The following is a 13204-nucleotide window of genomic DNA, read 5'->3' as shown; positions in this document are numbered from 1 at the left end:
TATCACTTGTAAGGATCGAATACTTTTTCCAGCAACAGCAATACAAATTCAAACTCTCAAACTCTCTCTCAATTCAGTTCGGAACTTTTTTACGGCGATAAGCTCCTCCACATTTAAATCACTTCGGAAGGAGAAGCTCATTCTCAGTTCTCACATGGAGGTTTGGCTCTTTTTTATAATAAAGATATTTTTAATGTTGAGATTTTAATGGAGTCTAATCGGATGATTGATATTGAAGCAGTTTTTAAAGGACAGACTATTAATCTAACATTTGTGTATGGGGATCCGGTTCCTAAAAACCGGGATTTGGTGTGGGAGAGATTATTACGTATTAGTTCTTCTCAGACTACTCCCTGGTTTATTATTGGTGATCTTAATGAAATTACTGGTAATCATGAGAAAAGAGGGGGGAAACTCCGTCATGCTTCCTCTTTTCTCTCTTTTAATAGGATATTCCGGGATTGTGGTTTTTTGGAGTTTTCCTATTTGGGGGATTGCCTATCTTGGCGTGGGTGGCGGGATAAAAAACCGATAAGATGTCATTTGGATAGAGCCCTGGGAAATGAGAATTGGCATGATTTATTTTCCGATACTATTACGGAATATTTGCCCAGGATTGCTTCTGATCACATGCCTCTTTTGGGCTATATCGGGGCCAAATGGCCAAGGGGGCGCCGGAATTTTATGTTCAACCGCCGTTGGGTGGGTAAGGAGGGGCTTATGGACGCGATCTCCTCAGGGTGGAGTGGACCATCGGTTCGGGGGTCGACCGGTTTTGTGGGCAGGGTGGTTAGTTGTAGGAAAGCGATTTCTCGCTGGAGAAAGGAACAAGCTCCATATGGTAGGGTGTTAATAGAGGATATTAAAAAGGAATTGGAGGAGGCCCAAGCTAATGATGCAACGCTTCCTGAGGTTATTTTCGAGTTAACTGGTCGCCTGAGGGAGGCGTATAAGGATGAGGAGGTGCATTGGTATTTGAAGAGTAGGAACCGGTGGATGCGGGTGGGTGACAAGAATACTAAGTATTTTCATGCCCGAACCAAGCAACGCCGGGCATGTAATAGGATTGTCGGCCTCTACGACAAGCATGATGTTTGGTCCACGGATGATGTGATGGTCCAGGAAATAGCAGTATCATATTTTGTGGATTTATTTTCGTCTATCAATCCGTCTAGTTTTGACGAAGTTTTGAAGGAGGTCAAGTCGGTTATTAGTGCAGTAGATAACCAACGGTTAATGGCCCCGGCCATGGAGCTGGAAGTCAAAACTGCGCTATTTATGATGCATCCGGATAAAGCTCCGGGTCCGGACGGGATGACAGCTTTGTTTTTCCAGAAGGCATGGGATATTGTAAAGGGTGATTTGGTGTCTTTGGTAAATAATTTTTTTGAGGAAAGCTTGTTTGAGCCAGGGTTGAACCAGACACACATTTTTCTGATTCCTAAGGTGACAAAATCGACCCGAATGGCAGAGTTACGTCCGATTAGTCTACGCAATGTGGGATACAAGGTTCTCTCTAAAGTTTTGTGTAATCGTCTAAAGAAGATCCTACCTGAGTTAATCTCAGAAACTCAGTCCGCTTTTGTTCCCGGTCGTTTGATCTCGGACAATATCCTGATCGCTCAAGAAATGTTTCATGGTTTGCGGACCAATAAGTCCTGTAAAGGGAAGTTTATGGCAATTAAGACAGACATGAGTAAGGCTTATGATACGGTGGAGTGGGGTTTGCTCGCGGCTTTGTTTCGCAGGATGGGTTTTGCGGAAAATGGATTTCATGGATAATGTTCTGTGTTTATTCGGTCCAGTATCAAGTTCTTATTAATGGTCAGCCACATGGTCATATCGTACCTGAGAGAGGCTTAAGGCAGGGGGATCCCCTATCCCCTTATCTGTTTATTCTATGCACGGAGGTTTTGATTGCAAATATTCGTAAGGCGGAAGCGGATAAACGGATTACGGGGATCAAGGTGGCTAATAAGTGCCCCCTATTACTCATTTGCTGTTTGCGGATGATAGTCTTTTCTTCTGCAAGGTGGATAAGGATCAGTGTGGGGCAGTTTTGGATATTTTAACGTAGTATGAGGCTGCGTCTGGCCAACAGATTAACTTTGCCAAATCCTCTATCCAATTTGTTCACACGGTTGATGAGCCGACTCGTCTGGAGATGCAGGGGGTCCTGGGAATCTCCACTCTGGGTGGAATGGGATCATAGCTAGGAATCCTAGAAAGTTTGGGGGGGTCAAAGACGAAGGTTTTCTCATTTGTTAGGGATTGGCTTCAGAGCCGTACAACTGGTTGGATGGCAAGATTGTTGTCCAAAGGGGGCAAAGAGGTAATGGTTAAGTCTGTCGCGACGGCAGTTCCGAGTTTTGTGATGTCTTGTTATCGTTTACCAAAAACAATAACATCTAAACTAACGAATGCAGTTGCAAACTTTTGGTGGTGTTCTTCGGGTCAGGGTGGGGGTCTGCATTGGTTAGCTTGGGACAAGCTCTGTAGTAGTAAACAGATGGGTGGATTGGGTTTTAGGAATGTTGATGATTTTAACACAGCGTTATTGGCTAAACAGTTATGGCGTTTGATTGAGTTCCCGGACTCTCTGTTTGCCAGGGTTTTCAAAAGTCGGTATTACCGGAATTCTAATCCGTTGGAACCACTTCCCTCATACTCTCCTTCCTATGGATGGAGGAGTATGGTCTCTGCTCACTCTTTGGTGAATATAGGACTTATTAAACGGGTTGGCTTGGGCAATACCATAGATCTATGGTCTGACCCCTGGGTTCCAGCTCAATCCCCAAGACCAGCATTATCGAACGGATCTGTTACAGATCCTAATCTTACTTTATCCTTTTTTATTGACCCTGCCACGCGCACTTGGCGTCGGGATCGGCTCCTAGAGCATTTTGATCCTCTGAATGTTCCTTTGATTCAGGCTATTCCGTTGAGTAATTGTCCGCAACCGGATTCCTTAGGATGGCACTTTACAAAGTCGGGTAAATACACGGTTAAATCAGGGTATGACACAGCGCGGTTGGGTGTACCCAGCAACTTTAAGGCTATTGGGTCGGGGCCGGATATCACCCCTCTCCTTGCTGGGGTTTGGCGAGTCCGGTGTCCTCCTAAAATCAAACATTTCATGTGGCAAGTTCTTACTGGGTGTATTTCTGTTTCGGCGAACCTGAAACGACGTGGATTTTCTTGTGATGTGGGTTGTTCAAGGTGTGGGGAGGAGGAAGAGACCATTAATCATGCTCTCTTCCTTGTCCGCCAGCCCGTCAGGTCTGGGCTCTTGCCCATGTACCAGTGGGCCCGCATAATTTTCCAACATAGTCGATCTATGCTAATGTTGACCATTTCCTAGGGCCGAGTAACCCAGTTTCACAGGTTTAATTTTTCCCATGGCTAATGTAGTACATTTGGAAAGCACGAAATGCTAAGCTGTTTGAAAATCGGGTGGAACATCCTGATGAAGTGGTGAAACTGGCAGAAGGGGAGGCGACCTCTTGGTTTCAGGCTCAGACGGAAATCGAGGATTTGGGGGGTACCGTCCCCTCTCCTTTCTCTCCTCTGACGCCTCGGGGGCGTAGTATTTCTCTTCCTCTGGTATTTTTGGGTTACCGCTGTTTTGTTGATGGCTCTTGGAAAGAGTCTGACCCTTTTTCAGGTGCAGGATGGTGTTGTACTTCTGTACAGAGAGAGTCCTCTTTGCTCGGCGCTACCAATTACAGATGCAGTCTTTCCCCGCTACATGCTGAAGTTGAAGTTTTTATGTGGGCCATGCGATGTATGATTGGTCATGACTTCCGGGATGTGACTTTCGTTACGGACAGTTCCGACTTGGTGAAGATGGTGTCTTCTCCTCACGACTGGCCGGCCTTCGCACCGTATTTAGACGACATAAAAATGGACAGGGAGGAGTTTTCTTCTTTTTCTTTAATTTATGTTTCTGGAAACGCTAATGTTAGGGCAGACTCTTTGGCACGCCAACCGCGTGTTAGTCCGCACCATATTCGGTTTGTAAACAATTTTCCTCTGAATTGGCTCGTTTGAGTTAATTCTTTTGTTCGACAAAAAAAAAAAAGGTTTTAAATCAAAATATTTTTATACCCAAATTAAAGACTATTAGCATTACAAATATCAGTACATGATTGAGAGTAATTTAGAATAAATGATCGAGCTAAACTGATTACCTGAATTGCTATATTGGATTATTATTGATGTACCAACTAATTACGTTTTAGCTTTGAGACGTTACAAACTAATTAACATGTGATATACTACACTTTCTCATTAGAAATCAACATTACGTACGAAATAAACTAACGTCAGTTATCCGGAAAAATTGGTATGTCCACAGTAACAGTATAATGAAAAGTAAAATCATTCCCTCAACGTAGGTCACCCTAATAATGAAAAGTAAAATCATTCCCACAGTAACAGTAGAATATCATGTTTTTTCATTATTGCTTTCGCCACTTACTCTATAACTTATTCCCGCAAACACAAGTTCTAGTGTTCTACTCAAGCCATCATCACATATATATATATATATATATATATATATATATATTTTCTAGTAATGTGGAACAATTCACAATAATTATATTAGTACTTTATAAAGTGTAAGAGCAAAGTCCATTGGTGTATTTTGCACGGTTTTTAGCAAGACTCTTGTTTTAATTTGGATTAAAAATAAATCAAAAATGCTAAAACAATAAGAATTGCCTCTTATTTAGTATTCTCTCCGTTTCAAAATATAGGATGTTTTAATAGAAACACAAAAAAGTTACTTTTAAAAAGTTTAACCAATCATACTAAAGACTGCATAATAGAAAATATAAATTAATCTAAAAGTTGCATAGAAAGTTGGAAACATCCTATATTATGAAACAAAAATAATCCTCTAAACATCCTATATTATGAAACGGAAGGAATATGTTTTAACATCGATTCTTGTTGGGTAGAGTTGATTAGGTGTGTTTATGTAAGTGGTCTAATTTATTATATCAAAAACAATATTTTTTTCCCTTGTTCTCTTTCTTCTCTCCATCTCTTCCCGAAACTAGTGTAGAGAAATTTTGCCTCACCCTGCCAAAACAAAATTTCCCAGTAGAGTGAGCGATGGAGAAAAATGCGATGAAGATACTCGAAGAAATAAAATCTTCTGATGTAAGATTGTCTTTGTTTCCACCTTTGATTTGATTTTTCTAGGTTTCTCTCTATATCTCTATAAGAACCATTGTTTCTGGATAAGCTTCGAACGGATTCTCTTTGTTCAATCGTGAAATCTTCTTCTGATTGATTTGGGTTTCATGATGTTTCTCATTAATTTGCCGTCCGATTAAGTTCCTTCGAACCAATTTCTCTTCAATTTGATTGGTCTGGATTGAGGTATTTTTTTTTTTTTTTTTTGCGGCTTAATGTATATATTTCATCTGAGGTGTATGAAGGAGTAAGAAGAACATTAGGAATTTCTTAACTTATTCAGAATGGATTCAAGCTGTAGGAGACTTGCTATATGTTGTTTATATTGTTTTTTGTATAGCTAACGAGCTTCACTTTTTTCTCTGTTGTTTGTTTGTGCAACAACTTATTGAGAATCGTGTTCAAATACTCACACGGCTCACTCAGTTAGATATACAAGAGGATTCTGATTTCCCCTCTTTTGTGGAGACCTTAACAGTATCCTCACTCACATACCGTTTCTTTTTTATGTTTCGACTTCCTTCTATTAAACCATGTTTATAATTGAGATGTGGGTATATCGAATCTTTGTGTGTGTGATTGTTGGTTTCAATATAATGAAGTGAGCACTTTAGAGATGAAGTTATATCTCTGCTTTATGTTTGAGATGTTCATTTGCATGTTTCACTAGGGTTCTGATAGTTATATACATGCTTTAAGTGGTCTGTTATGGCATGTTTCAAGTATTCATTCTTTGACAGCTGTATAGAGACTCTGGGAAGACTTCACTTGTCTTGACGTTAGCCAATGTTTGCTGAATAAGGCAATTCTTCCTGTGACTTCAAAAATACCTTGCTTTGCATCGGCCTGATTGCTCACACTACTTTCTTGCTTTTGGTATTAAGGTACACTGTTTTTTTTTTTCATTTTTGCTGCTTATTGTTGAACCTCAACTTTTAGAGTGTTGTTGTATTTATCTTTTCTCACCTCCTGTAGGTAAGTCAATGGTGTGCAAAACATTTAAATATGTCTGTAATGTCGATGGAGGAGTCTCAAGAGGAAGGGACTTGGTCTTTCAAATTCTCGATGCAGGTTATTGTTTATATTCATCCCACACTTTGGTTTGGTCTTTCACATTCTCGATGCAGGTCTTTCAATTTAGTTTTCCGTATCCTTGCAGGGGCGATGCAGGTCTTTCACATTCTCGATGCAGGTCTTTCATATAAAATTGTTTATATGAGTAAAAGTAATCCAAAGATCATCATCACTGAGATTTTTAAATACATAAACTTTGCTTGTTATTGCTTCAGATGGCATTGACTCAGGGACTATGTTGATTGATTTCTTCTTGATGGCATTGACTCAGGGACTATGTTGGTACTCAATGCGGGTTAAGAGTGATGAAGACGGAGATGTTGCAGATGAGTTCTTCGAAGATCAAAACTGCAAGACTTTGCCAAGAAAGAGAAATGACAGCTCTCTATTTTTCTGTTTTTGTTTAAAACGAATGATAGTCTGCTCAATTTGTTTATTTGTGACATTTACCAAACAATTTTAGCAAGGACAGCTCTCTATTTTTCTTTCTTTGTTTTTTTGTACCCTATACCACAAAAATAACTTTTTTTCAAAAATAAGAATCCTAATAAGAGTCTACCATTGGAGGACTATAATTTTATTCAACAACAAAAACTTCTTATTTTGTAAAAGTACACTTTTTAATCAAAAAAAAAATATAAGAGCTTCAAAATAAGAGTCAACCAATGGAGATGCCCTAAACCGACACTCTAATTCAAATTTTACAATAATCATATATTAAAGCCTAATTATTAAAAAACAACAACAACAACAAAGCGTCAAATTCTAACTTAGCACACTTACAAAACGTGCTCTAAAAACGAGTGGTGTGGGCGAAAAACCTCGTCGATAAAAAATCATTGAAGGGGCCTGTAGCATTTGTTGCACCAGTCAAAACTGTACACGTACACTACTTATCTCCTGATTCCCCATCCTTCGTCATAAGTAACCATACCGTGAACTACCCCTACCTCATTATAAATACCACCCTTTGTATCACACAAAAAACATCACAAACCAAACACTAAACCATACAAAAGAAAACATGAAGATCCTCTCGCTTTCACTTCTCTTTCTCTTCGCCGCTATGGTCTCCCAGGGCCGGTCTTCGGCATCCGTTCCAGGGATCATCGAGCTCCTCAAATCGGAAACCATCTTTGCGAACGAAGCCGAGATCTTAGAGAAAGAGCAGCTTTCCATCAACTACCACAACTGCAGAAGCTGGCACCTTGGTGTTGAGACCTCTAACATCATAAACTTCGACACGGTGCCCAAAAATTGCAAAGAATACGTTAAAGACTACTTGATCACTTCCAAACAGTACCAATACGACTCCAAAACTGTGTGCAAAGAGGCTTACTTCTACGCCAAAGGACTTGCCCTAAAGAACGACACCGTCAATGTTTGGATCTTTGACCTAGACGACACCCTCCTCTCTAGTATCCCCTACTACGCCCAACATGGATACGGGTATACATATTATTATTATTAGTTCTACGTACCTACACCACCTCCATTGCATTTAATTTCACCTCTCTAGTTTGCATTTCGTATCGATTTTTGTGGTTTCATATTGAAGTAAATTTTTTAAACATTCTTAGGACTGAGAAGGTAAATGGGGGGGACTACTGGTTGTGGTTAGGCACCGGAGCATCAACTCCCGTACTCCCTGAGACCTTGCATCTTTACCAAAACATCTTAGAACTCGGTATTGAACCCATCATCCTCAGTGACCGATGGAAGTTGTGGTCAAACGTCACTCTCGCGAATCTCAAGGCTGCTGGCGTGAGCAACTGGAAGCATCTCATATTGAAGTAAGAATCAATATATTAGCTTAATTATATACAGAAACTGTAAGTATCATATGTGACTGAATCGAGGAGTATATGTTGAAACGTAGGCCAAACAACTCGAAGTTGAGGCAAGCGGTGTACAAGTCAAAGGTGAGGAATAGCCTTGTGAAAAAAGGATACAACATTGTTGGCAATATTGGAGACCAATGGGCTGATTTGGTTGAGGATACCCCTGGGAGGACTTTCAAGCTCCCTAACCCACTCTACTACGTGCCATCTTAAGCATCTCCGAACATGTCTTTCAGTATTTGTCCCCATGCACTTAGCTACTTCGTATCTATGTCTTTTCGTTTATGTTTGTAGCCGTTTGCCGCTGCTAAAATAAAATGTCTCCATCCTATCTTAATTATCACAACTCAATAAATAGTACTAGTTCTTTATAAGTACGATTATGAAATGATTTCACTTTTTTTTTTAATGAATGTTAAATATATTTAACCCAAAACACCTGTTTTTTTTTTTTTTTTTACATATATGCAACTTAGCGTAGTATCTAAAGCTGTGATTTCACAGTTTAAATTTAACATGATGAAAATATCAATATGAATCAGACACTAACTTAGCTTAATATGTAAAAAAACAAACTTAGCTTAGTAAGTTTAATAAAAGTAAAAATAAATACTGGAAACCCTGGACTTAATATATCAACCTATATATAGCTTTGCTATGTGTCAATGCTGACTGCTGAGAGCCTGAGACACATGTAATTCTATATATAATAAGATTCTCACTCATAGTATTGTAGAAACATTTGGTTATCAGCACAGGAGAAATAATTAATATGATAAAAATGTAAATAAAGTTTAGAAATTAAAGTGATTGAGGAAATTAAAAAACGTACCAAAACAAGATGTAATTGAGAAAATATCAATGTTGTAATTTATTGTCATTAAATAGTGGATTTTTAACCCAACTTTGATTATTATTCAATTTTCGGAATACATAATTATTTTGTAGAACATGTTATTCATTTGGTCACATACTATTTTTTTTTAATACGTAAATGCATAACAAAAAATAATATAACTCTCTCTAGTCTATTTTTTATTTTCTAAAGTTCACATAAAAGATACCATGGTACGAGGAAAAATCATCGATCTAACGACAATTAACTAATTAAGTAAAAGGTAAACTCACTTAAAAATATATAAAACTACTACTTATTTCAGTTTTTCCTTGTTATGTTTGCTGTTGGTGCGGGAATTAGCACCCCTAACATACCGATCTAAACCCGTTAAAGGAACCGGTTATCTAGATCGGGAGCTCGTCTTAAGCTTAGACTTCATCTCTGAAGGCCCAATAACACCAAGAAGCCCATTACCAAGGTGACGAACCGACGTCTCAACTCGCCCTGCGGCTGACATAGCAGAAAAGGAAGGACATTCCTAATCAGTTCGCCTGTAATTAGGAAAGTCAATATATTCAGTATATCTTCTAATATATTCAGTAGATCTTCGAAAACCTATAAAAAGAGGGCAATCCTCTCATTGTAAGATCATCCAACATTTAATACAAAAACCCTAATTCCTCTTTGTTGTTGAGCAAAACCTAACTTGTTTCTCAAGAGATTTCATTTCTTCTTTACTTGTTTACTTTGATCCGAATTCTTCAAGAGATTGTTACTGAATTTGTTTCTCCTCTAAACAAATTCATTGTGTGAAACACCAGTTTCTACAATTGGCGCTAGAAGGAGGGGACCTAAGTTCTGCAAAACACTTCTCTTTTAGATCTCATCACAAACAAGCAAGAGGCAATACCATGTCTTCAATCTCCAACAACGGTGCCACTAACGCAACCGCCCCACAGCAAGATGACCCAACCATCCGGGCAACCAACTCGCAGGATGTCACCGCGGATCCACCTGTTGCCGCACCTACCACGCGCGTCTATGCGCGGACGGTATTCGCTGCACTTCGGACAACCCAGCAGATGACTCCGCAGCACCTTCCGACGGAGTGGAGGAAGTTGAGATACCCCACCGCGGGGCCCAGGAACCTGACGAAGTGCCACCAGTCGATGGAACTGTCGATAGACAAACTTCGTCTGCGCAAGTCGCCCAACCTTCCCAGTTCGTTACCATGGACGACCTCTGTCACATGTTCGGAACGATCTCTAAGGATCTCTTCCAGGCGATCTCCGCAACAAATCAACGGTTGGACACAATGGGGCACAACGCACCCCCGCCACTTCAACAGAACGAGGCCCCATCACAGGAGGTTCGGAGGAACGATCCTCTAAACCGCCGCCTGTTCAGCGACCCGCCGTCTTCGGCTTTCCGGTTCCCGAACCAGCACGTACCATCGGTACTCGCATCGGGGGCACAACCTCAGCTGGGGCAACCCTCACAGAGAGATTCGGCCGCACCTTCCTGCCCCAAGCTGGAGGAAATGCACCTCAAGATCAAAGCTATAGGATCCCTCCTCCACCGAGCTGTAAGCTCGGCACCTGAGATCGATAGAATGTTCGAGGCCACGCAGCAAACTCCATTCACCCAGCGCGTCTTGGAAACATACGTTCCAAACGTGAAGATAAGAGTTCAAACTTACGATGGAATGAAGGATCCAGTGCAGCACCTGACCTCGTTCATGGCTACCGTCGCCAAGGCTAGGTTCACCGAGAAGCAGCAGGACACCGGCCAGTGCCAACTGTTCGTTGACAGCCTGATAGGAAACGCACTAACATGGTTTTCCCATATCCCCCCGAACACAATCGACTGTTTCGAACAGCTGTCGACAGCCTTCCTACAGAATTACCGGGTGTTCATACAACGCAGCGCTTCCAGTGCCGAGCTATGGGAGATAGTCCAAGACCCCGACGAACCCCTGCGGAAGTACCTCACCCGATTCAAGGAAAAGTACGCCACCGTAATAGTCGCTGAGGACGTCGCCATTGCTGCCTTCAAGAAAGGCCTCATTCCCGGCTCCCGACTATACGTGGACCTCAATATCAGGGAAGCCACTGACCTGGACAAAGCCCTTCATCGAGGGTCTCGCGTCGCTTATGTCGAGGAAGACGAGGAGAAACGAGCCAACAAGATCCCTCCTCCTCGCCCAGCCGCGGCTAAAGAAAAGAGTCGGGAAACCTATCAGGAGCCCCGGAAGCATCACGACCCGAGGGACCCCAAGCGCGGAGTGGTCAACGCGATATCCGAGGATGAAGGACAGAATACTGCCTCTTCCGACACACAAGAGGAGCTCTACTGCGATTTCCATATGTTCGGTGGCCATTCAACAGCCGAGTGCAAGAACTTGTCCAATTACTTTTTTGAGAAGTACCTATCCGGCAAAATCAAAGCCGTTTATCAACCTAAAGCTTCTCGCGGCGGCCGCGGAGGAAGAGGTCGAGGAGGAAGGTTCGGGCGATCCAACCCGGGTCGAGGTCAGAAGGGCGCCAACCAATCCAATAGTGCACCAGATACTCCAGAGCAGCCACCTCCTGCCGAGCAGCAGAATCCGGCGCCAGCGGAATTCCTCCCAACACCATCCAAGCGTCATAAAGGACAGCAGAGCGATCAAGCGGCACCTCGGGGTCGTATCTCTATGATCATCGGTCAGACCGATGAATGCTCGGACTCTGTCCGAGCTCTAAAAAAGCCAGTGCGCCAGATCTGTAACGTTCAGGCGATTTCCGAAGAAGATACGCTAAGCGCTGACCCCATCGCGTTCACAGCAGAAGACGCCAAGGGGATCTATCACCCTCACAACGACCCTCTAGTCGTGGAAGTCAGGATGGGCGAGTTCGACGTAGAACGAGTCTTAGTGGATACCGGCAGCACGGTTAACGTCCTGTTCTCACAGACGTTGGAGAAAATGGGTGTCACACCGGAGCAAATCAAACCAGGAGGCAGAACGTTGATTGGCTACGATGGCGTAGCTAAAACATCGATGGGCGACGTGAAGCTACAAGTCCAAGCTGGTGGCGTAACACGCAAAACCAAGTTTGTGGTCATCGACGCCCCACCAATCTACAATGCCATCTTAGGCTCACCTTGGATCTACTCCATACAGGCAGTCCCTTCCACCTATCATCTCTGCTTGAAGTTCCCAACGGTTGCAGGAATTTATACGTTGTAAGGCGATTAGAAGATGACTAGGACCTGTTCCGTTCTCGAGAAAAAACAAAGGCGGAAGGACGACGCATAGCAATTACAGGATGAGGATCACTCCGGAGATCCTCACAAGCCGGAGCGAGATCGGCTGAAGGCCACAGGATGCCGAATCATACAAGTCAATATCGACAGAGCAGACCCCTCCCGATTAGTCGGAATTGGGGCCGAACTCAATGAAGGACTGAAGACCGAGCTGGTAGCATTCCTGAAATCGCGATCCTCGACGTTTGCCTGGTCCACTAAAGATATGGTCGGTATTGATCCGTCAATCACCTGCATAAGCTAAATGTTGACCCTACTTTTAAACCAGTTCGGCAGAAACGACGGCGTCTCGGCACCGATCGAGCAAAGGCGGTGCAAGACGAAGTCGAGCGACTTCTGAAAGCTGATCAGATAATGAAAGTACAATACCCCGACTGGCTGGCCAATCCGGTGGTGGTCAAGAAAAATAACGGCAAATGGCGAGCCTGCGTTGACTTCACCGACCTCAATAAGGCATGCCCTAAAGACTGCTTCCCGTTACCTCACATCGACCGACTCGTGGAGGCTACAGCAGGTAACCAACTTTTCTCGTTCATGGATGCGTTCTCCGGATACAACCAGATCGCGATGAGCCCAGCCGATCGCAAAAAAACCGCGTTCATCACGGATAGAGGGACCTACTACTACAAGGTGATGCCATTCGGCCTGAAAAACGCAGGGGCGACCTACCAACGCCTGGTCAACACGATGTTCGCCGACCTGTTAGGGCAAACAATGGAAGTCTACATTGACGATATGTTGGTCAAATCTCTTATAGCAGAACAACACATCCAGCACCTCACCGAATGCTTCGACATCCTAGATCGATTCCAGATGAAGTTAAATCCCACCAAGTGCACTTTCGGGGTGACCGCGGGGGAATTCTTGGGATATATCGTCATAGAACGCGGAATCGAGGCAAACCCAAAGCAGATCGAAGCAGTGCTGGGACTCCCATCGCCAT

At 42.7% G+C, this 13204-nt stretch overlaps 2 protein-coding genes and 1 long non-coding RNA gene across 13 annotated transcripts; all 3 read left to right on the top strand.

The window, feature by feature from the left end:
* The first annotated feature begins 207 nt into the window (after positions 1–207).
* Positions 208–2212, top strand: LOC147918897 (uncharacterized). Its single transcript, XM_087503766.1, has 3 exons — positions 208–1713; positions 1806–1967; positions 2078–2212. The coding sequence occupies exons 1-3, from the start codon at positions 208–210 to the stop codon at positions 2210–2212; spliced, it is 1803 nt and encodes a 600-aa protein (XP_087359892.1).
* A 2733-nt stretch (positions 2213–4945) lies between these two features.
* LOC147918896 (uncharacterized) lies at positions 4946–6815 on the top strand. 11 transcript variants are annotated; one of them, XR_015593838.1, is made up of 5 exons: positions 4946–5682; positions 5954–6089; positions 6181–6276; positions 6365–6397; positions 6551–6815. It is a non-coding gene; the product is annotated as an uncharacterized LOC147918896 (long non-coding RNA). The 11 variants fall into 11 exon arrangements; XR_015593837.1 differs by having other exon boundaries at positions 6495–6815; XR_015593833.1 differs by having other exon boundaries at positions 6365–6430.
* A 396-nt stretch (positions 6816–7211) lies between these two features.
* On the top strand, positions 7212–8494 carry LOC104770947 (vegetative storage protein 2). The gene is made up of 3 exons (XM_010495422.3): positions 7212–7728; positions 7860–8072; positions 8159–8494. The coding sequence occupies exons 1-3, from the start codon at positions 7304–7306 to the stop codon at positions 8331–8333; spliced, it is 813 nt and encodes a 270-aa protein (XP_010493724.1). The 5' UTR covers positions 7212–7303; the 3' UTR covers positions 8334–8494.
* Positions 8495–13204: the final 4710 nt, after the last annotated feature.

Source organism: Camelina sativa, chromosome 20, assembly GCF_030686135.1.
Source record: "Camelina sativa cultivar CO46 ecotype springtype chromosome 20, ASM3068613v1".
NCBI lineage: Eukaryota > Viridiplantae > Streptophyta > Magnoliopsida > Brassicales > Brassicaceae > Camelina > Camelina sativa.
The sequence above is the reverse complement of the archived record's forward strand: the minus strand, read 5'-3'. Positions and strand labels throughout refer to the sequence as shown.